The sequence below is a fragment of the Micromys minutus genome (assembly GCF_963924665.1).
Source record: "Micromys minutus genome assembly, chromosome: 13".
NCBI classification, from domain to species: domain Eukaryota; kingdom Metazoa; phylum Chordata; class Mammalia; order Rodentia; family Muridae; genus Micromys; species Micromys minutus.
Window position 1 is genome coordinate 13,426,142 of NC_137982.1, and position 26,111 is coordinate 13,452,252.

Genomic DNA, 26,111 nt, shown 5'->3' on the forward strand with positions numbered 1-26,111 from the left:
TACCTTATACTATCACTGTACAGAGCATTCCAAATTGCATGAATATTGTTCCTGTCAGCAATGCCCAATTATTCAAATACTCATTTGACTTGCTATTAAGTGGCCAAATATCTAGGACAGAGTACCAGTAACAGGAAGTAATCATTTTTTTAAATGAGAAAAAGAACAGACAAACTTTATTACATGCCCAAGGCATGGGACTATTGGACTAGAAAAATAATCATTTGAAAAACCACACATCTGATCACTTCCTGGGAATCAGTCAATTAACTAAGGTGTCATTGTGACTTTAATCCCCAGGGAATTCTAGGTAATAACTTCTAGTCATGGAAAGGTTTACATGCTGGCCTGGATACAACAATCAGTATGTCTTGCTTTTTTGCCATGTTCCTTCTTGAACACTTAAAAGGAAGTCTTCCACTGTCTTTTTGATCTGAGCAAACTACTACCTCTCCTGGGTCTTAATTTCCTTAACAATGCAAAGTGTGGCCTCATAGCTTTAACTCTAGGAACTTCCATTCTTTTGACATGAAGGATGCCCCTTCTCTATTTCTCTTGATCTGAAGCTTTACTAGCCAAGCAGCAATCAGCCAGGGTCCATTTTCAAAACTTGCTTCTCACCTTTGCTATCACAAGTACCCCATTCCCCCAAACTCTTGAACTAAGAAGTGCTACCTTTCCCTCCAGTGGAGAGCACAACCTTCCTCTATGTCTACCCCATCTCTCCTCAACATGCAGAACTCAGAAGATGATTATGGGAGGAGACCCAGAGCAGAGCTCCAGCTGCAGATCCACAAGGACAGGGACCATATTCAAAGTGTTTTCTTATTTCCTACACTGCCTGACACTGGGCAGGTGCTGGGTCGAGTGTTTGAGGAACATGAGACTGAAGCTTAACATCAAGAGGAATGCTAAGCAAGGTCATTCGACATTCTGACAAGCTGCAGTCACTCAATACATCACTTTCGGAAACTGTACATTTCTGAGACTCTAGGATCTAAAGGCTGGCACAGGGGGATCGGATGGTTGCAGTCATTCTTCACATCCTTGAGCTGAGAATGTTAAACAATCAGACTGACACCTGCTTCACAGGGTTACAGGCATCTGGACTTCCCCTCTGTGTTTAAACAAAAACAAACTGATGAAATAAAGAATAGAGAAAGAACTGCAGATTTGTAACTTTAAAGTCCATGCTTTTCAACAAGATTCATCCTTTGTCCAATGGCTTAGAGAATGTTGTGTCTTGGGGAACTTATTAGCATTCTTGGCTTGAGAAGTAGGCTCTTTACCTACAGTCTTTACTTACTGTCAGGAAATAAGTGTTGCTGTGACTCAAACAGCACTGTGATTTCTGCTTGTAATTACAAATTGTTTTCAACTGGGAAATCTACTGTAGAATCAGCAAAAGTTTGCAGGTACTCTGTGAGCAAACCTCATCACGTAAAGAATAAGTTGTTTTAAATTATAAGTGGTTTGACTGTGTTCCGATTGTATTGACTATATTTGGAGGGGAAAGAGTTGGCTTTTAAAGTCAATCAGCCTTCCCCTAGTTTAGACAGATGACTAATGTGTGAAGAGAAGAGCGAAGGATGTCCTGCTTAGAAGATGAGATGCAGTGCTCCTATTTAGAGGAGCAAGGGAAGAAATCTTTCTTCAAGTAGTTTCTCTTGTAGCTGGTGGAACTCAGCTTAGCTCTCCTCCTCCTCCATTATCTTTAGGGAAAGAAAAACCAAAGCCAAACAAATTACAATGTGGTCAAGTAGAGTCAGGCCTCAGAGAACTCCATGATCCAGTGGAGCAACAGCTTCCTCGTTTAATTCCTCCTCTTTCCATTTTCCTTTTATAGCTACCTCCTAGCTAGAGTAATTAGAGCAAGTTATTAATCAGAGTAAAAAGCTTTCCTGCCAAGATTTGACACTTCAAAACATCAAAGCAAAGAAAACTGCCAGAGAAAAGTGTTAGCTCCCAAAGCTGAGACAGAAACTACAGCAAGGTAAGCTTCGTCGTCGGGAAGAAGCCACCACAAGAGAGGAAAGCACTTCCTTTCATCTTTAAGGTGAAAAAGAAAAAGGCAAGGTTGCATGACTAATAAAAAGCCATATAAAGACAGACAGCTAGTGTGTGGCTGCACTTCTATTCTGTGCCTGTGACAGACATTGCTGAATAAGGAGATGGCCGCAGGATCCCTTCTAATTTGCATCTGTCACCAGCAGACCAAAGCTGGCACTCATGAAAAAATCAGCTAGCCATCTCATTGAATCTAAGTGGACTTATATTTACTTTCAAACTTCTTAAGGTTGTAGTTTATGTATAACTAATAATTTATACCAATATTTTAATGCCCCCCACTCTGTTTTTCCAAAGAAGTCTAGCAATATGGGTATGGTGGCACACACCTTTATTCCCAGGACTCAGAAGGAAGAAGCAGGCAGATCTCTGAGTTTGAGGCCAGCCTGGTCTACAAAGTAAATACCAAGACATCCAGGACTACACAGACTCTGTCTTAACAAATAAACACCAAAAGAAACCTAACATAAATAAATTGGGTGTCATAAGCACTATCAATGAAGAAATAGAGAACTGGGTAGTAAGTTCCTAACTTTGCATGAGTAGATGAAAAAAACTCCCTTATGGAGAAAATCCCAAATCCAACCTTAGAAAGTTAGAGCAAACTCAGAAAGACTAAAGCCCAAACCTGCCACTATCAGGACTATCTTTACATGGGAAATGTATTTCAGATGTGTTTAACTTATTCACCCTCCATAACAGTCCTATGAGAGAGTTGTATTAATGTCTCCATTTTGCAGGTAAGAAAATTTGCCTATGGTCATAGAGCTCAGATTTGAGCTAGAAAATGAACCTTGGGAAGCCAGGCTCCTGAGTCTGTGTTCTCTACTCTCGTGAAGCTGCCTCTGTGCTCTGATCTACATTAATCGGACAATTACTGAGCATCCACTATGTGTACACACCATGCCCTCAAGCAAGTTAAAATAGACAGAGAAAGATCAAAATGCAAACAATCAACTTCAACACAAAAGCATTATGAAAGAGGTGCTATAATAGAGGTTCAAGTATGTCAGCATATACAGAAGGAATCCCTGATTCTGCCTGGGGCGAGCATCGAGCAGCAGAGACCAGCATATCAGAGCTTGGTGAATGAAGACAGAGAGGCTGCTTATATTCCTTCCTTTGGGAGTCCAAGTGAGTCATGTGACACAGCAGCTACTTGGGCAACTCAAGCTCTGTTGAATGACCCTTCAGCCAATGACTAAGTGACTAGTGGGATGTGAGTGGAGACGCAAAACCTTCATGCTGCTATGATTACTTTGTGGCTTGAGGAATTCACCATCACCACCATTAGTCATACACACAGAGTGTGCAAACGCTCCAGGATTTCTATCACAACTTTGCCTCTGAAGGTCAGGTCATTTCCTACAAAGATGACATTCAGATACAAAGATGACAGCAGAGAGAAGTCAGAAACAGGCAGAACCAGATCAGAATGAATGACCCAGACTTGGAAGTCTGATTCTCTCTCCTCCAACCCTGCCGTCCTTTTTCTGAGGGAGATTTTACCAACAGGACCATCTGAGGCATCTAGCTGGGAGATTCAGTAGCCAATGAGCTAGCAGAAAAGCAAATGTGATTTTCTCTTATGCTTGTACAAATCCTTGTGTGCATGGCCTAGACTCACAGCACTCCAAAGTTACCATACTTGGCACTTTCCAAACCATCAGATGAAATGATAAATCCTTGTCCCAGTAACATGGTATATAGTGCTTCAGTGCTTTGAGATATTGCCAAAGTCGGCCCCATTTAGAGATTTTCAAACATATTAAGAGGGAAGTAATTTTAATATTGCCCATTTATGTTTCTTGGGTAGAGGTATGATTTATGAGTCATGAAAAATAATTTCTTACTGCTAAAACTTAAAGAATACTCAGGGCTGGGAGACATTTCAGTGGCTAAACAGATTGTTGCATAAGCTTGAGCATTTCAATTTAGATCTTCAAAACACATAAAAAAGCTGGGTGTGCCAGTACATGCTTGTAACTCAGAGCTGGGGACTGAAGACAGGAGAATCCTGGGGGCTCACTGGTCAGCCAACTTAATGCAAACAACTAGTTTCAGGTTGAGTGATAAACTGTCTCAAAATAAACAAATACAATAACAATAATAAATGAAAAGAAAAGATAAAACAATAAACAACAATGGTAATATGTTAGGAAATGATTGAGAAAAGGCTTCCCAGTGTCAGGCTCTAGTTACCACACATACCTTACAGGTGAGTACAGCTGTGCATACACAGACACACCTGCATTGCTCCCATTTGCCCCTATTGCTCAAATAATAAAATTTTAGGCATGTTTTAATGAAATGGCTAAAACCCCTATTACGCTTCTGGATCTATTATTACCCATCGCTCTGAGTCACACGGTGGGTTGCTCTGGCCTCCACAGCACTATGAGAAGCTTGATAGATTATGCTTAGAGAGGCCCTTCTCTAGACTGGTCAAGGCCACAACCAAAATTTGCAAAGAGAAGATCTCTCAAAGAACTAAGTGCTAGTCTGTCTTCATCACTGTCTTCTAAACAAACATATACAATCTCTGTTATATAGTTCTAAGTCTAGATGAGGCAGTGGTTAAAAACCAACAACACCAACAAATTAATATTGTTTCTGATGGGGAGGAACAGTGCACTCGCTCCATGGTCCCAAATCTGGCTGCATATCAATCAATAGAGAAATCTGGAAAAACAAAATAAAACAAAACATCCTGGGTTTTGCACTAGACCTTTTGAACCAAAGTGTTTGGAGATGCTGTCTGTGAACCTACCTTTTTAGCATGTGTTCTGGGTGTTTCTAACAGTATTTGGGACTACTAATAATTTGAATGCTCTGTCTAGTCTAAAACAGGTGTTCAGTGTTTGTTCAAACTACAGAAGAAGTGGCAATAGAGGAGGATGCAAATCAGTGTGGTGACTGGGGTGGACGCCACTGCCAACACACTGCATTATACTCTATCTCCTCAACATCACGAGGACAGAAAAAACCAACTTACACATAATTAAATGAATACAGTTCAAAAAGTAGTTAATTATATTCATGTTTAAAAAACAAACATAAATAAAACACAACAATCTTTTCTCCTACTTCCTATCAGAGGAGGTTTCTTTCATTTACTTTTGACATTTTTTTTTCATATTCTCTGAGCCACAATAAAATTTTATGTAATGGAGATTAGAGAGGCTATGCCACTAGTGAGTTTGGCTGCTGAGTCTGTATTTCATGCCACTTCATTATATTTTGTTAAGAATTTCCCTGTTCACCAAAAGGATTATCTTGCTTCTCACTTCTTTGAATACTCTTCTTAGGTTGTCAGTGTGACTAGGTTACTCTCAATCCCACCCCCTCTCTCAACATATAAAAGATGAACAAACAAAATGTTCGATTTATTTTATTTTTTAAATAGAACACTAAATTTAGTCTTAGACTTCACTGTTTGGGAAGTTTCCAGTTACAAGGTCTTGGCTTCCCTTGAGCACAGTTTGAAACAAAATAATGCAGTTTGTTCCTCCGGCTGGAACATGCAGAGTGGAGTGTGCAGGCAAAGAGACCTGGCTTGAGGCCAGTGTTTCAAACCTCCTTAAACTGCCACTCTCATCTCTGCTTCAAGGGCTACAGATAAGCAAATAGGCTTAGTTGTTCTAGTGCAGAGGAACCAGGAAAGCTTTGCTGGTAAGATGCCTGGCCACTGCCTGGGCTGACAGAGCCATGTAAGGTGGACTTCCTCCAAAAAGAAGTGAAAATTAAAGCAAATCTACAAACTGTCCTTTCTCAGGTCACCAGAGCAGATGGTGTGCTCAGACAATGGATTGCTGTCTGCGTGAGTGAGTGTGATGGGGCAGGCAAGGTTGGGAAAGGATCCAGGACTTCTCGTGAACATTGAAACATCTACAAAGGCCAAGCTGGGGGTGTGGCGACAGGACACAATTATCACCTACCATTTGTCCAGGGCATCAGTACACAGGCCCTACCCGAATCTTACAATCTCTGGGGAAAATGTGTGTTTGTCTAGCTGAGAAGAAATGGAGAAATAGTTTTGTGTTAGTTTTTTTTTTTTTTTTTTTTCTTTTCTCTAAATGAGGTACCATTAGAAAAATATTAATTGTTCCCATAGTTTGGGACCTATACATAATTACATGTAAAAGCTCAATTGCATAATTGTTTTGCCACTCAATAGTGCTTTCTTTTAAGTGTTTGTTTAAACCCATCCCCTGTATAGTGTAAATAAGTCCCTTAGTAAACTGAACATGCCTTTTCATCAATTAACTGGAAAGTCTGGGGTTTTGAAACTTCCTCTAGCACCCCTAATTTATAAAGGAGGGGAGTTATAGTCAAGAAACAGAAAGCTGGGAGGAAGTACAGCCTATGGCCCCTGAAGCTACTGTGCTAGCTCAGAGTCCTACCCCAAGGCTCTGATCAAAGTAGCTGGGAAGACTGGGCACACATGAAGTCTAACAAAGCACTGACAATGGTAGAGAAATGGGTCTTGACCAAAAGAGGGAGGTGTGTATCCCTTGTGCCCAGAGTTGAGTAGTGTGTGGGGGTGGGGTGGGGGGATGTTGTTGCTCATGAAATCTGAAGTGAAGAGCTTAGCTGGGTGAGTATGTGAAGGCAACACCAGACACTCAGATCCACGGTCAGTGGAATCAAGCCAAGAATGTTCTGGGTGCACAAGTGTCATGACAAGTGGACAGTTACCAAGGAGGCAGTATGAGGTAGCCAGAAGGGCCTGTTCCCAAAAGAAGTGGTTTTTAATTTCATCTCTTCAGCTCATCTTACACAAGGATTTCAACTTTTTGGTTGTTAATAACTTTATGTGCAAAAGGGGACTAAAACCAAGTCGATCCTGGGGTTGCTTCAAAAACTAATGAGAATATTATAATTACTGATGTCATAGACATACACTCATGCAAATATGCCTGTGGATAGATGAGTATGCACAAGAATGTATTTTATATAGCACTTCATACAGTGAGTATATGACCCAGAAAAGTTAATGTAAGAATCATAAAGTAGTAGAGGACCAAGGGTCTGCCTTATGCAATACTGAGTGTGGATTTACATGGAGATGATGTAGACATTTATTTTGCAGATGCTATCTGTGACCTTCTCTGGAAGTCCTAGAGCTACACAAAACCTCTAATTACTTTGTAGCCTGGCTTACTCTTCATCTAAATCAGCACAACCAGCTCATCTAGTCACTTTATTCACCAGCTCTTATCATTTTGGCTTTTATAAGAGTTTTTTAATTTTCTTCTTTGAGTGGATGCACTATTCTCTGGTTCTAGTGGTGGTTCCTACACAAAACAGTCTCAATCAATATGACTGGCAGCAAAAATAAGAATTCTGAAGGGGCTAAGATTCCCTTGTACCCATAGTTTCTGACTATTTATTCCTTTCTAGAAGATTCCTTCTACACAGAACTTCAGGATCTATTTTGTGGGTCTGTCTCTTTCTCTCTGACTAGTACATTGACTTCAAGCAAGTTTTTTTCCTTCCCACATGAACAGGCTTCTCTGTAAAATATAGATAATTCTAAATACATGAAGTGATGATGGTATTATGAGGTATCATTTCTAAGATGTTTCTATCTTTGATATATTAGTTGTCCACAGTATTTCCAAAACACAACAAGTTAAACCTGGATGTGAAAATATGGGAGAAAAATGGGATTTTTGTGTTCCAAGAAATCAGAGAACAAGATTTATCCAAGCCTTCCCTATTTATCATTTATAAAGGAAAACAATCAATAAACATTAACTGAGCAAAGAGAACAAAAACTTACATTTGTCTTATACAGAATATCAAAACAATATTGACCGGGACACCCTGGGATACACATTATCTGACTCTGAACTAAGCAGTACTAGGTTTGTCTCCAGACGCAGTCTATTACAGAAGTTATACTCTGGAGTGCTCAGTAGCCTTTATCTTTCAGATCCTCAATAGCTGTGAAGAACATTAAGCTGTATCTTATCAGGCAAACTAGAGACTAGGTTTGTTGAGGTACTATAGCCACAACAGGCTCTCCTATGAGGGTCCTCAGCACCTCAGGCTAAAACAGCCTTCATATCTGCCTCATCCATGAGGTAAGTAAAAGCTGAGCTGGATGAAGTTAGAGGCAACAAGGGCCAAGACCTTCATTCAAATCCTGAATCTGGAGAGGACCAAAGGCTTGAATCCAATTCCTATCTGCTCAGCTCCTTCAACCTCAGAGAGTCCACATAGAGTAGAGAAATATGAATGCTACTGAGTGCCTTCTGGCTGGGAGCACAATCCCATCTCCTAAGAAGAGGGTAGTTTTATCACCAGTCATAGAGCCCAGACCTCAGACACAGTCAACTATCTGCAAACAAACAAAACCTCACAACCCTACCCACAAAAAAGTAAAAATAACACGTTTAAAACCTTAGCAATGATTTTGCTTAATGGTTATTCTTACCCTTACCTCAACTACACAACACAGAATTAATCTTGTTTCTAAATAATCATTTTTTGGTTTTGATTTTAAATATTAAAATCTGACCTCTCATTAAAGCATTTATTGATTTATTATGAATGTGTGCATACTACATGGAGACCATATCCTAAGATTTTGCAAGTATTAACTCATTTTAATTTTACTAGCATGAGGTCAATTGCTCAATCAAAAGCTACTTCAGTAAAATGGTTAACAAACAAGAGCAGAGAGACTAGACAGGAAACTAGATTTTTGAGAAATTTTTTTTAAAGGGAAGAATATAAAAGGAGTAAAGGGAAGAATGTAAGTGGGATGAATTGGATATGACTCACAGAGAGTTTGTCTTTGTTTTGAAAGTTACATTCATTTATATGTGTGTGCATGTATGTATGTGTGCATGTGGAGGTTGGAGGACAACTTACAGTAGTAAGTTCTTTCCTTCCACCACCACAGTGTTGGTGTTGAAGACTGATCTTAGATTATTAGCCTTGCCAACAAATGCCTTCACCTTTGGAGCTACCTCCCAGCCCATGCTTTGTCATTAAGGTTTAGGAGATTCTGTTTCATGTTGGTGTGGACTTTGGAAAGCAGAGAAAAACAAAGACTAGGCAGAATGGTGCCTCTCTCCTTGGGGTGGCACAGAGGCAGAATGAGGCACCAAGAAGCACTTTCTCAACAAGGTATTTCTTCTGTCAGAGAAGATCCTGATCCCTTTCCCCACTCCTCTCCACCATCTCCTCTGCTCTCCATTTATAAGTACTTTTCAGTAGCTACTGGGTCATTACAGGTAGTGTACACTCTGATTTAGGGTCTCCTTTATTCAAATGAAAGCTTCAGGAAATCAGGAAGTTTTGTCTATTTTTGTTTGATGTTGAAATACACTGTGGGACAGAGTCATCTGGACACGCAGAGTGACTGGTTATAGAGGATATTTCACCCACAGGGTGGGCACAGAACAGACTGCAGACACCAGATGTTGACAGGTGTGAGGAGGCAGCTGGACTCTCTTTTGGATTCTATTACATGGGTTAGGAGTTTGAGACATTACTTCACTATCTTCTTGTTTCCAGAGGTGTAAAATCTTACATATCATTGTTTTTTTTTTAAAAAAGATTTATTTATTTATTATATATGAGTACACTATAGCTGTATTCAGACACACCAGAAGAGGGCATGAGATCCCATTACAGATGGTTGTGAGCCATGTCGTTGCTAGGAATTGAACTCAGGACCTCTGGAAGAGCAGTCAGTTCTCCTAACTACTGAGTCATCTCTCCAGCTCCACATCATTGATTCTTTAACATTTGTACAGTAACTACTTTGTCTCTATCCCTTGGGCTTGGCATCTTATTTTATTTTTCTGAAAAAAGTTCTTGAAATAGAACCACATGTAAAGATAAGTACACCATACAAATACATTTTAAATAAGAAAACTTAAGCCACCAAAACCTGCCACCTCACTCAAAGATTAACAATCTAATAGTGACAAGACCCAGTGTAGCCTGCTGTCATTCTTGTACCCAGAGTATTGTTGGAAGTCAGTCTTAACCACTGGTTTATCTACTGCAAATGGCAAGGTCAGAGTCCAGTTGCAAAGAAGGCCACATGGCGCCCAATACAGTATTCAGTACTTGATGTTCTGAGAAGAGATTGTTGGACTCTAATCCAGCTGAAGACTGAAAATAGGCTAGGGTGGACCTCACTGATATAGGGATTTTTCAGTAATGTTCACATTTAAACATCAATTTATTTGAAATTGAGTTGTGCACGAGTAAAAGAGTCACCATCCTATTTTCCTTCCAAAGGTGGACAACTATTGCTGAAATGCCCGCCTGGTTTTGACAGATGGTTTAGTGCCTCCTTTGTTTTTATAGAGCCCTTGTATATGTTCAGACTGTTCCAGGGCCTCTATTCTGTACCATTAGCCTGCCTAATAGTGTAACTACTAGCACAGCAGACCAGTGAACACAGCTTTACACAAAGTTTTACTAAAAAGCAAGCTATCTCAATCCATTCATTTTCTTCAGTGTGATTTTGGATTTTTCTTTTGGTGTTTCCAAATTAATTTTAGAATCACACTGTGATTCTGGGTTTGAAAAAAAAATCCTGTTTCCAAAAAGAAGAAGGAGGAGGAGGAGGAATAGGAAGAGGAGAAAGAGGAAGAGAAGGAGCAGCAGCAGCAGCAGCAGCAGCAGCACAGAGCTTGAGAAAGAGACATAAGGATGTTCTCTGGCCTCTAAACACAGGTTTATGTGAACACACATATGCTAATAAGTTGAGTAAGTGAATAAATGTAATAAAGCAATTTCACTAAATTATTAGTAGTGACTTGATGAAATCATATCAGTATAAATATAATCACTATAAAGCAATTTTAACCTTCTGGAATATTTGTCTGAGAATTTTAATAAGATTATTAACCATACTTATCAGTGAAAAAATTGAAAATATAAATTAAAAAAAATTATGTTAAACACACAACAAGACTTATTATTAATACAGCAAATGAAGAACTCACTCCAACTTAGGAAAAAAATACAGTCTGGGCATGGTGGCTCACACTTGAATCCCAGGCTGAAGTAGCATTGCTAGCCATGAGTTTGGGCTATATAGTGAACTCAAGGCCAGCCTGGATTATAAAGCAAAAATCCTATCTTAGACAAAAACAGGGAATGAGAGATGACTCAGTGGGTAAAGCACTTTGCCATGTTCAGTGTGAGGGTTGGAGTTCAGATCTCCTGATCTCACATAAAAAAGCTAGATGCAGTGGTGGCTTGATAGTCATCTCAGCTGGCAGGAAGATGAGACAGGGAATCCCTGGTTAAACAAGATGTTTGAAACCTTGAGTACCAAGTTCAATGAGAGACCTAGCCTCAAAATATAAAGTAGAGGAAGCTACTGGCATTATCCTTGGGCCTCTACATGCATGCAAATGTATGACCAACCACATATACACATTTACTTCCAAACATGCAACACACACACACACACACACACACACACACACACACACACACACACACACACCACATACCACACACCCAATTTCTTCAAAACCCACAAATAAGAACAAACTATCAAAACCCCTCTAAGAAAAATGGGAAAAGGTATTAACAAAATAAACAGGGGATATAAACTTATGGAAAATAGTTACCTCTAACCAAAGATATTAAAGTTAAAACTTAATATATCATTTCATACCTATTTTTGTTGCAAAACTAAAAGGTAGCACAAGCATACCGATGACACATACAAAGACACAGATGATTCTAGTAAAGGCTGTAGTGAAAGTGGTTCAGTTGTATATAGACAACAACATTCACTGTTCACAGGCCCAGACTTCTGGGGAAATAATCTGGCAGCTCCCAATTCTTGGTGCTTATCAAAGCCTTTGACCAGAGGTCCCACTGCTTAACATATTTATTATTTACAAAGTCCCCATATACATGTGGGCTGTTTCAATAACAGGGAGCTCAAAGATGTTTGTTACAGTATCATCTATTAGAGAATTTATCTATTAACCTAAATGATCACAGAGAGAAGACTTTAGTAAATTATAACTATATCACTACAATGGAATATAGTGCTGGCATTTTAAAGAAATGACAAAAAATAAGCTTATGTGGAAATAGGCACAAAACTATTTATAATTGATCATGAGACTGTAAGAATAAATGAAATGGGCTTTGACACTGTAAAGGGACATGAATAATTAATGACGATGATGTATTACCATATGAGGGGAATGTGGCTGATTCATTTTCCTAAAGTTTTCTTTAATCTTGCCGATACACCCTTCAATTAAAAGTAGATGACTGCAAAGCCGTCTCGGACGGTTTACTCACAGTACTGAGCTTGCTGCAGATGACGAGGATCCGGCGTTCGTACAGCATGCTGGCGTACAGATGCAACATGTTGTTCACATCTACAGCCACAAAGTATTCTGTCAGGTTTCTCTAGGAGAAAGAAGAAAGCAAGGCTTGTGGCTTATTCTGTTTGTTCTTATTACGAATAGTATTTCATAAAAGCAGGAGAAAGCAAATAATCAGAAGGCATGCGCTCTTCTTCCTGTCCCACTCTTTCTACCTGGATGCCCCAGCTCCACTCACGGATGAAATCATGAAATGCAAAGTTCAAAGAGGCCTTGGAGATGAGCAGCCTGAGCAACTGAATCTCTGTGTGGTGATTATGGGTTACAACTTGAGGTTGTCGTACATGGCACTGTGTTTGCTCTTCCTGTCATTCCAAAGGATGAGAAGCACAGGGGCTCTACAATCTCAAAACTGACGAGACCAAGGCTGAGAAAGAGTCTCTAAGATCAAATGGTCTAATAAGCAATGAAGGTAGGACTCTGCTCTCATCTTTAGACCCTAGGTCCTAGAACTTTTCTAACATAATAGTGCCATGCATCCTAGCAAAAGAAAGTGTCCAAACTTCAGGAACTACCCAGTAGATTCTAGAACAAAAGGCAGGTCATTGCCTGCCTCATCCTTACTCATCTTCAAACTGGCTCTGCTAGAATTAAAGCAATTTCAAAGACTTACAACTCTCCAACACTTCACTCAAAAGGAAGAAGATGTAGATAACCAGCAACAAGTTGTGACAATATAGGGTTTTAAACAGCTTTTGTTTTTTCCCCTGTATCCTGGGTTTTTTTTCCCTTTAATTAGCATTATGGATTAGAACTCTTCAGATTTCAGCAGGAAAATGGATAACATTTCATTTCTACAACCCTTTCTATATCATCTGACATTAATAACACACACATATGCTAATTTCTTTAATGTTACAGGGTTTCGATGCTGCACAATTCAACTCTCAGTAAATGAAAGGAGGAAAGGTAAGCTGTTGCCACGAATGGCAGTTTATCATGATTAAAGATCTACAACCCATAATTTAAGTAAACCAGTAGGTTTTATATGCAAAACACTATAAAGTGCTTTTCCACAATATTATAGTTAAGAATAAGAATGAGCACTTATCTCATGATTTATTACTGTTTGACCAGAGTGTTAGGCTAACCACCAAACGTCACACATAAAGAGCAGGTAGATAGATGACTCTACTCCCCTGCACTAACCACTCCCCTACAATGTCCCTTCTAGATACAGCTCATTCACTATCTAATATGATGAGGCTTTACACAGGTCCCTGTGCTTTAACCTTAAAACCATTCATTGTACTAGATGTCACCTTTTCTATTTAAAGTTGTAAAACAGAAGCACAGAAAAGTGATATAATTTAACAAGGGTCACATGATAAGTGAACAGCAGAAGACTCAGTCTAGGGTTTAAATATGTACTACCTTAAAGAATAAGTTAAAATATATACAAAAAATATTGAGCATGGAAAAAATAAGAGGAAATATATGTACAAAGAAGGCAGAACTATCCTGTTGCTTAGGGAATTGTTGCCCTGTTTATAGCAGCACCCTGACATGCCAGGCTGTGTGCTTTATCTAGGTTTTTTCTATTCCTCCTGATAACCTTTAGGTAGGCATTACCATGTTTCAATGGAGAAATGAAAGCTCAGAAAGCCTTAGTTGTTCTTAAAGATCACCCAGTTAGAAAGGGCAAAGCCCAGAGCAGGTCTCTTGAATCTAAAAGTCTGTTAACCGCCATACCAGTTTGCCTCCTAACAAACTCCAGGACAGAAATGAAATGAGCACTAAATTCGGATGAAACCGGGCAAGAAGCATTTCTCTGCCCAGAGGACTGAGGAGCGCTGAGTTAATGATGTCAGGGTGGGGTTTGTTCCCGAGACAGTGACATGGCAGAGCAGTTCTCACAAACAAAAATACAAGGCCCTCAGCTGAGCATTTCAGAGAGAGCTTAAATGCTGATGAATTATATAAATTTTTCTTTTAGAAGAGGATAGAAGTAACAAGAAAATAGAAATGAGGAGCTTAAAGAAGGCCAGAAAGCCCATTAGCACTTTTGACAGATCCAAAGATAACTCTGAAGCCACCAAAACGTGGCCTCAAGAGTCTGCCAAGAAGCTTCACGCTGAGGAGAAATATGTTACACAGCTTGCCGTCCAAATAGGGAGACACAGCGTCAGAGACAAATCCTGTGCCTTATTTTGGTGGGAGGAAAAAAAATTCACAAGGATACTTTTGTAGACGAGGAAGGGTGTGGTTTTGAAATAAAACACCACTCGACTGAGGCAGGCCCCCATTCCAAGTCGAGATTGGAGGGACTCAGGTGCTTGGTCCAAAACTCTACACAGGTATGTTAAAAATATGTAACATTTAGCCAAATTCTTTCTAAACTGTCATGTACTTTTTTTGGTATTTCTCATCCCATCTGTGCTGATCACCAAGATATTTGTGTCTAAACAGAAGCTGTCTCTCTTATCTGCTTCCTCCCCTGCCTCTTTCCTTCTGGGATGCCACCCGCCAGAGTGGGAGGGAGTGCCAACAGCCCCAACCCAGGAACTTCTTGGACAGGGGAGCATTTGCAGGGCAGAGTGGGTTCTGGCTCACCCATAGTTTCCGCCAAAGTTGGGCTCAGAGAAAGCCCCTTGGAGACAGGGATCTCCCTCTTGCTGTTAAGAGCTCAATATCTTGAGCTCCATGGTAAACTTCAACTTCTCAGACTTGCCCTGTCATTTCCCATCCATCAAGCCTTTATTTCCTCTCAGAATACTCTTCTCTGTTTTAAACATGTTCATTTATTTGAGGAGATCAGGCCTGTGTCACCTCCTCCTGGAAGGGTTCCTAGACTCCTCTGCCAAATGCTCCTTTGTGTTTCCATGGCAATTTGTCCCTATCTTATCGTAACTCAGATTTAAGTATGTTTTTCTACTAGGCTGAGTACCTTTGGATAACTTACAAATGCCAGCAACTACCAGTTTGTTGAAAAAATAAATTTATACGAGAAGGAAACAAGTGCTTGAAGACTACCTCTTCTTTGGCTCTGGTGTGAGCAGGGCACAGGAGAGGAGTCTAGCAGAGACAGTACAGGATATTGGGGGGGGGGGGGGGAAGGCTGAGTAAGATAAAGTGACCAGTTACTCAGTGCTAGTGAAGGCCCATAGAAAAGAAGACAGGATCACATTTGAATTTCAAAAAGAGATCCTTGAGGCTTGAGGGACAGTTAAGAGCACCATCAAAATATATGATGCACAGACATACAGACATGTAAAACAGCTACACACATAAAACAAAAATTAAAAAAGAAATCTCAAAGCCTATGGCAGTGGGGGAAAGGGGCAAATGGGAGGACCTATTAACCTGGTTACTGCCACACTCCAGGGGGAAAAGAATCCAAATGTGTCAACAGTTCAAAAGAAAGCTTTAGGCATATATGTTTAAAAACCTGAACACTCTTTTTTTTTTTAAACGACTTTATTTTATAAAACAAAGATAAATGTACAGATTTTAAACATTTTTTTGCTTAAAATTATACATTTTTGTCAGTACTGTTTTTTCAGACATTGAAATAATTTTTACATAAAACCATGTGAATATATTTTTTTAGTCAGTACTTGATTTTTTTCAAGGGCTTGACAGTATGCATTGAAAACCCAATAGTTACAATAAGCGTAGAGTACATGCAAAACAAAACGCAACATGGAAATAGTCAAAGTCTTCTTGTTTTGTAAATATATGTATATTTTTTGTTTTCTTTATTTCTTGGACTTCATACAGTCTGTGAGTTGTTTCTGGGGGAGTGCAAGCCTCTGGGGTTAGCATCCCACTATCAGTGACTGCATATTATGTCTGTTCTTTTGTGACTGGGTTATCTCACTCAGGATGATATTCTCTAGATGCAGCCATTTTCTTAAGAATTTGGTTAAATCATTGTTTCTGGTGGCTGAGTAGTATTCCATTGTGTATATGTACCACAATTTTTGTATCCATGCATCTTCTGAAGGACATCTGGGTTCCTTCCAGCTTCTGGCTATTATAAATAGAGCCGCTATGAACATTGTGGTGCATAAACCTGAACACTCTTAACCACAAGGCTGGACAAAGAATTCGACTTGGAGAGGAAAGGAAGAAAGGTCCTTTGGCTCTATGACCTCCATGGTTCCAAGTCTGTGCACCACACATTCTGTCTGTCCAAACATTTCAGTGCCTATTTGTTTGAATGTCAACTCTCCTTCTAAATAACCACATTTCCTGTTGAACATGGTATTTCTGCATCCTGTTCCTCAGCATAAAACCTTGGACCACTGCAACCCCATCACTGGTAAGACTGAGTACCTGGCCCTTTCATCCTGTCAGGAAAAGAGGACTTCGCTTGGAGGACTGTTTCCTGGGCTCTGCAATCTGGTCTTAGTTTTTTTAGTGCCAAGGGGTTGCTAGGTTTGAGGACACCCCTTTCATTTCTTGGACTTTATTATACACTGTTCACCTCTCCCATCCCCTGTATGGCTGGACAGCAGGGATATGAAGGTGCCAGTCTGGCCAGAATTCCGATCAAAGGGGGACTCTAGACAGTATAGCATGGAAGGTGAATTTCTGAGTAGGTATGTGCTGCAGCAAGTCCTTGAACCCTTAGCTTCTATTTCTCAACGTCTCAGAAAGATGTTGGTGAAGGTCTCAATACAGACAAAGAGGGAAGCAACACCTAGGAAAACCCATGCCCCTGAGGAGCACCTCCCAGGAGCTGTTCCTTCCTTGCTCTCTGTTGGCTCTAGCACCAGCCTAGGTGGCTGGGGGCTTCACACTCACTGTGAGCCATGCCTGAGGTTATGAAGCAGGTGGAGGTTGGGGGTAGGGTTGGAAAGAGCTGGGCCCAGGAGGGGATATCTTGTGGCTTAGAGAGAAAGCGACTTAGGTTCAATACCACAGGGAAATGAGATAATCCTTAAACTAAAGAACTGACTCTAAGCTGGGTACTCCTTGGAGCCTTCAAAGCAGATGTTAGCCTGCCCCAGTCTGTCATTTGATTAGTCTCTGAGACTGCAATTGTGGTACAGGAATAAAGACTCACTGCACCCACTCTGGAGGCTGATTCCTGGGCTAGAGGCTTGGCTCTTAAACGGGTCTCAAGTTCTAAAATAATTCTTCCTCTAATATTTTACAATGACTTTTTTTCTTTAAAAAGAAAGTCTTGCTACATTGTCCAAACTGGTCCCCAGATCTTAAGCTTCAGGCTTCTTCTCAACTGAGTGATCTGAGTAGCTAAGAATACAGGAGTGCTCTGTCACTAGGCCCAACTTTTAAAATATGAAAACAGCTTAAGCCTTTAAGTGATTTAAAAAATATTTAAGTTACCTTAGTAGCACCAGAGTCTTAAAAGAGAACTACAAATTTGGGGTTCTAAAATAATCTGCAAAAAAAAAAAAAAAAAAAAAAAAAAAAATCTGCAAACTCATTTGAACAGTCAAATGAGAGAAGTGTAGGACAGAACAGAAAGCAGTTACCCGAGGCCAGCTTTATCCTCTGTGCAAAGGAAAAGACCACTAGAATAAACAATGATCTGACAACTCATAGGAACAGTCTCAGTGTGTGATAACAGCTCCACCTCTGCCATCTCCACTCTGCTTATTTGTGAAAGCTACAGTGACTTCATAAATCTTTTCTACAGCATGGTACATCATTTGACAAAGTGGAGTCTGGGCAATGTCGCATATAACCATCTAACTAAACACTTTCCTCGCATCATTAGCTACTTGGTATGACACTGACCAGATAATGAAGACAGGTTTGTTTAATACTTCAAATTAAGGCCTATATGATTATCCATTAATCAAAAGTAAACTTCAAAACCTGGGTGCAAAACAAAACATCTCTTATGCAGTCAGCTTACAATGTAATTATTACTACATTCTGTCTATGATCTGTGACTTTTTCTTAAATGCAGGTCACCTGTTTAAAGTTTATAAAGATTTATGCTCATTTAATTACTGACTGCATAAAATTTACTCCTACATGTGTTATCTTGATAGACACAGAAAACCCTGATGAGCAATCACATAGTAATCATTTTTCAGTGAAAAGCAAGAAAATATTTTTACAAAAGAAATTGGAGAAGTAATGAGAATTAACTTCAACAAAGAGCTGAAAGTGGAAAGAATTACTTTTCCACATTTGCTTTTCATTAACAACTTGTGGATGAATTGGCCCAAAAGCCAGCTGTAAGGAGCTGTTCTTTGTCCTCTCAGGGTCTGGCACTTTGTTAGTTCATTCATTCATCCAACCCAGTCAGTCAGTCAGTCAGTCATTAATAGCATGTAGTTAGGTATCTACACGTTCCAGGTACTAATCCTCCATCTTTATAGGTCAAGTGGCATTAGCGAACTATCTGTGCAATTAATCACATTGCTTACATTAATAATCTCTTAGGAACGTACAGGTGGCACTGAAACCTGGACCTAGAAGTATCTCCATACTGGGATTAGAGTCACCCAGGTATAAATTCTCGTTTTTGCACTCAGTGACAAATAAGTGAATTTACAACTCTGTGTTTCCCTGTTCTTCAAGGGAGCTAACAACCACATCACTGGCTAATGTAAGAGCTTAGGAAGTAACAAATGGTGCCTGGTCTGAGCCACCAGACTTGGAGGGCATTAAACAAATACTAGCTCTTATTTTTTTACTTACATTAACCTTTCTCTGATGTCAGAAAACAATGTTATTAGGTTTCTTGTTCCAAAGGCCCTATGTATGTCCTTCCATTGCTTACTTTCTTAAATTTAGATCATCCTTCAGTGGAGACTGTCAAGTGTCTACAGAAACCTCTTCTATGTTAAGCACAGGGCCCCACACTCTATTCACCACACCAGTGATGACAGAGGCCACAAGACATCCCAGAGAGAGATGGCATTAATTTGTATAGCCAAGAATGTCAGCTAACATCCAGAAAAGACAAGCCATGAGGAATGTTCCTCAGCTTGTAGTCATACTGAGACCTCAAGGAAGTTGAATAAGAACCTCCAGGAAACTAGAAGGAGAAAAAAAAGAAAGTTCTGGTGGTGCTCAGCACTGTCCTTGAAACTTACCATTCTAAAGACTTCTGCTCTTCATATTAGATAAGAATGCTGAGGTTCTAAGAAGACAAAAATCCCAAGGGCCCAGGCTGGTTGGGCCCTGTGTCTGGTTGTCTCTGAAACCCATGTTCTGTCCATGACAGCACACTGTATCACATTATTGCTTGTTTCAATTTGCAATGCAAGCCATTTAGTCATTTTAAATTAATCCTTGAAAAACCACCAAGAGATTAAAATGCAAATTTCAACATGGCTAGAGCTCTATAGTGATTCTGTGTCAAACACACACAAATTGGTCTCACAAAAGTTCAGAGTCTCCTTAGAGTAAAAGCTTCCTTGCTTTGTTGTGTGCTTCAGATATAGAATATCATCCCCCCTCTCCATCATGAATATCACAAGTCAACCCTAGGGGGCCAAACCTTCGGAATGGGGTTGTTACACCCCACTGACCTGCAGACTAAGGCTAGCAACAATAGCCTATCAGCGCTGGGCTCTGTGCATGTGAAATAGGGCTCATGTCTACCTCTCACAGAGTAGCTGGCAGGGATTAAAATGGAGTGGCATGAGTTAGGAGGCTGGCAGATTGGCACTACTATTCTGCTTAAAAACAAACAAGACCAGACCTTTACAGGTTTGCAATGGAGGATTTAGGAGACAATGGGTTGTACACAGGGAACTAGTTCATTAGTGGTGAAACCAGCAGAGAAAATCTAGAATTTAAAACTGCTGGGGATGGAGGAGGTGACACACAGTGGAGCCAGGAGCTGTAGGTGTGTTATAGAGAGGACCACTCAAGCAAATATCTCTAACCCTAGCAGTTAAGGTGCTGAGAATTGAGAAAAACCAAGTTCTTAAGGAATTCTTGGCCCTTAAAATAAAAAAAAGTTAGATCTAAGTAGCGGATCATGTTATTATTTAGCACAAAAGAAACATGACAATCCATCTAGGTGTTTTCTCAAAGAGAGACTCCAGTTTCTCTCTTTTCCTCTGATACCACCCTTTCAGGAAAAGTTTAGTAAAAGGATTTTTAAAATGATGAATCCCGGAGACTAGAAGAGAGACATCGTTTTTATAAACTGTAAGGTGTTACTAATAAACTGTTTAGTCCGAGGGCACACTGGGAAGTGACTGAGACATTTCAGGCTGTCATAGCTTAGAGGGTAGACCAAGGAGGAGACTGACACCATCATATAATGAGTAACACACAAGGATGTTTAAAAAAAAGGCAAACAAACAACCAAACAAACTAACCAAAAAACCCCAATCTAACGATCCATAGACAGACACAGGCAACAAAAGAGCACCCGGTCCAAGGTGGCATGAGAGCTGATGGAGGATAAAGGGAAGCTGGACACTGAGGGTGAGGTGGGTGGGTGGACGCAGCAAAAAGCACCAAGCCCAGCTCTCACACAGAGCCCAGGCAAGCTCAGGAAGTGAAGTTGCTCAGCTTCCAAAGGTTAGAAAAAAGGACACAAGTGATTCATTCCCAAATTTTTTCTCTCTACCCCCCAGTTCCTCAGCTGGCTTCCTGTACCTGTCCAGAGGGAGTAATCTGATTAGAAGCTCTGAACCAGAAGGGCTTGGGGATACCAAGTAAAGTTGAAAATTGCTCCAAATGCACCAATTAGAAAAGGGGACTAACCCAAGGTAACCATAGCACATGTTGTCACCTCATAACCCATGCACCTTCCCTAGCACCAGTAACAGAACACCTACTCCCCAGAAGAAAACTGACTAGTCCTAAGGACAAGGCTCTGATGACATGCTCGAGTCTCTATCTTTGTACTCAAACTCTGCTGATGAGCCGAGAACTTTGGGTTAAAATGTGACAAGGCACATGTCATACAGAGCTCAACAAGTGATTCACAAGACAGGCAGGACCTGGTGTGATGACGCAGCAGGAGGCTGTGAGCTGGGAGGACTGCTGGTGTCTACTGACAAGACTGACAACACAGGAGGGAGAGGAGAAAGAATTAACATAACTTTTAAAATCTGGGAATCATTGTCTCACAGAAAAGATTTAAAAACTTAATAGTGAGATGACCAAAGTAGAAAATTTTACAGGATGTAAAAATTGTTGAATAAAGTAGAGGTTGGTCTGAAAGAGCAATGTGGAAAACAGAAAAGAATATGGACATTAGATGATCAATACAGGAGATTTAAATCCTATCTGCCACAGAGAGAAAGAGAGAGAGACAGAGGAAGATAAGAACAAACAAAATAAGAGTGTATGAAAATACTTGTAAGCTTTATGATATGTTTCCAGAATGGATAAGATGATCAATGCTCAGGACAATGGGTGAAAATGAACCCATTAAGGCACATCATGGTTCACTTTCAGAATATTAGAAGTCGACAGATCTAAAAAATAATAGGGATCAAATTGCTTGCACATCTTAAGCTACAAGAATAAAAAGAGGCCAGTGATTGTGCCTTCACATTTCTGAAAGGAGAGTAGTTTGCAAATGAGATTTCCACATTCACACTATCATGAAAGTTCAAAACTGTTGCCTCCACCAACAAACTCTCTCAGGACATTGCTAGAAAATGCTTCTTGAAAATGACAAAATAAAACCAAGAAAGAGGAAGACGTTAAACCAAAATCTCACCTACAACAAGTTATACAAGAAAAGAACCATAATCTAACTGCTTCAGCAGTTCATTCAAATAGAAATATCAATTTAATTTGATCTTGTTGATTTAATCTAATTTTCTTCCTCCTGTGAAGATACAGGAAGAATGGGAGAGGAGAAATAGGTGAGAGACAGTGTTCTGTGTGTATATGGATTTCTGGGAAGGGGCATCAAAATTCTTATTGCAGATAAGAGAATCAATACGGGATATGTGAAATTAAAAAATCTTAAGATGTAGCAACAAAAACATGTTAAAATTATGATAAGAGCTGGAGAGATGGATCAGTGGTTAAGAACACTGGCTGCTTTTCCAAAGACCCACGTTTGGGTTCCCATCACCCACATGGTGGATGGCTTATAATTGCCTGTAACTAACTACACTTACAGAGAATCCCATGCTCTCTTCTGGTCTCCTTTGGTTCCACAATTATGTGGGATATACTCACACAGTAACCGAATCATTTTTTAATATTTACCACAATACACATAAATAAAAACAAATCTTTAAAACAACGACAGAGGGGCTGAAGAGATGGCTCAGCAGTTAAGAGTACTGGCTGCTCTTCCAGTGATTCTGAGTTCAATTCTCAGCACCCACACAGTGACTCATAACCATCTATAATGGGATCTGATATTCTCTTTTGGTGTGTCTGGAGACAGCTACAGTAGACTCACATACATAAAATGAATAAATCTTTAACAAATTGCTATTGTACAGCCAGCTGTTGGTTGTGCACACACCTTTGGGAGAAAAAAAATGATGAAAAATACAATTGCTTAAAACTTGGAAGTGGCTGCTTCTGTGGAATATGGAGTACTTGGAGATTACAGGCCATTATCAATTACTATAATTTCTAAACTACTTGTACGACTTAACAAATATATTAAGGTTGGTAGTATCGCTCAGTAGTACAATGCTTGTCTAGCAGATGTGAAGCTCTGTGTTTGAGTACTGAGACCATAGCCACATACATCATTAAACAAAACACAGTAGAGAGATGAGAACAACTTTTAGGATAATTTAAACAAGTAAAACAATGGTGAAAAGTATCATTTTTATACTTAAATTGTACACACAGGTTCTACGTGACAATCAACCTATAAAGATACAGAGAAAGTTCTGGGTGACAGTCATCAAAATCTGGAGGGAGCATAGTTTCAAGGATAGGAAAAGGATCCTAATAATTCGGGCTTACGGCTCAGGCCATTTGCCACCTGGGACAGCGGAGATCCAGGGACACAGGCCTGGCGAGACTGCGCTGCCAGTAGCCACGGCGTATAGAGGGCTAGGCCTAGCTCGAGGTAGGTGCGGCCCAATGGTTGGTCCAGGGAAGCAGGAACTCTGCCATAGAGACTCGGGTCCACCTGGAAGGCCCTTGCGTGCAAACCAAATGTTCAAACCATTTGCCACCTAAAACAATGGAGATCTAGGGACACAGGCCAGGTACAGGGAAGAGACGGGAACCAATCAATGACAATAAGACCACAAATAATCACAGACAACAAGATGGCAAGAGGAAAGCAAAAGAACTTACCCAGTGGAAACCAAGACAACCTGGCAGCATCAGAACCCAGCTCTCCCATCACAACAAAGAGCTGAATGCCAAACACTCCAGAAAAAGAAGACGCAGACCTGAAATCATACCTCAAGATGATGATGGAGATCTATAAACAAGAATGGGAGGAAAAGCATAAAGAAATAGAAAGTTTTAAAGAGGAAAGACAAAAAAACACTCAAAGAAATCAAAGAACTAGAGGAAAACAGAACAAAAGAGATGAAGGAATGGAAGAAGGAATTTAAAATGGAAATGAAAACAATAAAGAAAACACTAAAAGAGACAACCCTGGAAGTAGAAAACCTAAAAAGAAATCAGGAGTCACAGATGCAAGCATCTCCAACAGACTACAAGAGATGGAAGAGAGAATCTCAGGGGCCAAAGACAACATTGAAAACATAGACAAAACAGTCAGAGAAGATGCAAAAACCAAAAAGCTACTAACCCAATATGTCCAGGAGATCGAGGACACAATGAGAAGATCAAACCTAAGGATAATAGGAATAGAAGGGGGCGAAGAATGTCAACTAAGAGGCACAGTAAATATCTTCAACAAAATCATAGAAGAAAACTGCCCTACCCTTAAGAATGAGATGACCATGAGCATAAAAGAAGCCTACAGAACTCAAAATAGAGTGGTCCAGAAAAGAAATTCCTCCCGACACTTAATAGTCCAAACGCCAAGTGCCCAAAGCAAAGAAAGAATACTAAAAGCAATAATGGAAAAAGGTTATGTAACATATAAAGGCAGACCAATCAGAATCACACCCGACTTCTCAACAAAGACTATGAAAGCTAGAAGATGATGGGCAGACATCATGCAGACCCTAAGAGAACACAAGTACCAGCCCAAGCTGCTATACCCAGCAAAACTCTCAATTACCATAGATGGAGAGATCAAGGTATTCCAGGACAAAACTAAATTTACACAATATCTGACCACAAACCCAGCACGACAACAAATTATAGGTGGAAAACCCAATACAAGGAGGGAAACTACATCCTAGTAAAAAGAAGAAAATACCTAAGCAAGAAAACCAAAAGAAGAAAAACACACAGGCACAATTCTACCTCTAAAAGCAAAAATAGCAAGAAACAGCAACCACTATTCCTTAATATCTGTTAACATAAATAGACTCAATTCCCCAATAAAAAGACATAGGCTATCAGACTGGATACATAAACAGAATCCAGCATTTTACTGAATACAGGAAACTCATCTCAGAGACAAAGACAGACACTAACTATCTCAGAGTAAAAGGTTGGGAAAATATCTTCTAAGCAAACGGCCCTAAGAAACAAACTGCAGTGGCCAATCTAATATCGAATAAAGTAGATTTTTAACCAAAAGTTATCAAAAGAGATAAGAAAGGACACTTTTTACTCATTACAAGGAAAATTTGTCAGGAGGAACTCTCAATCTTTAACATATATGCTCCAAATACAAGAGCACCCATATTCATAAAAGAAACCCTACTAAAGCTCAAAAAATACATTTTACCCCACACAATAATAGTGGGGGACCTCAACACCCCACTCTCATCAATGGACAGATCATGGAAACAGACACTGAACAAGGACACAGTGAAACTAGCAGAGATTATGAACCAATTCAAATTAATAGACATCTACAGAACATTTCATCCTCAGCACCTCACAGCACCTTCTTCAAAATTGACCATATAAATCGGTCACAAAATAAGCCTCAATACATATAAGAAGACTGAAATACTCCCGTGCATCCTATCAGATCACCATGGTCTAATGCTGGTCTTTAATAACAACAAAGACAACAAAAAATCTATATACACATGGAAACTAAACAATGTTCTACTAAATGATAGCTTGGTCAAAGAAGAAATAAAGAAAGAAATAAAGGATTTTCTAGAATTTAATGAAAATGAAAACACAACATACCCAAACCAATGGGATGCAATGAAAGCAGCACTGAGAGGAAAACTCATAGCTCTGAGTGCTTCCAAAAAGAAACTGGAGAGAGCATACACTAGCAACTTGACTGCACAGTTCAAAGCTCTGGAACAAAAGGAAGCAGATACACCCAAGAGGAGTAGACAGAAAGAAATAATCAAACTCAGAGCAGAAATTGACCAAATAGAAACAAAAAGAACCATTCAAAGAATCAACAAAACCAAGAGCTGGTTCTTTGAGAAAATTAACAAGATTGATAAACCCTTAGCGAGACTAACTAGAGGGCAAAGAAAGAGTATCCAAATTAACAAAATCAGAAATGAAAGTGGAGACATAACAACTGAAACTGAGGAAATTCAAGAAATCATCAGATCCTACTACAGAAGCCTATATTCAACTAAGCTGGATAATCTGGAGGAAATGGATGAATTCTTAGACAGGTACCAGATACTAAAGTTTAACCAGGATCAGGTAAACCATCTAAATAATCCCATAACACCTAAAGAAATAGAAGCAGTCATCAAA

General features: G+C 39.7%; 1 protein-coding gene across 4 annotated transcripts in view; it reads right to left on the reverse strand.

Moving 5' to 3' along the window:
• The window catches only part of DENND1A (DENN domain containing 1A), a 460,146-nt gene that overhangs the window by 200,639 nt on the left and 233,396 nt on the right, over positions 1-26,111 (reverse strand). For all 4 annotated transcript variants that reach the window (XM_080927212.1, XM_080927210.1, XM_080927211.1 and 1 more), the window contains exon 9: positions 12,373-12,483. In XM_080927212.1, the coding sequence (XP_080783338.1) occupies positions 12,373-12,483 (111 nt within the window). The remainder of the gene's footprint in view (positions 1-12,372; positions 12,484-26,111) is intronic.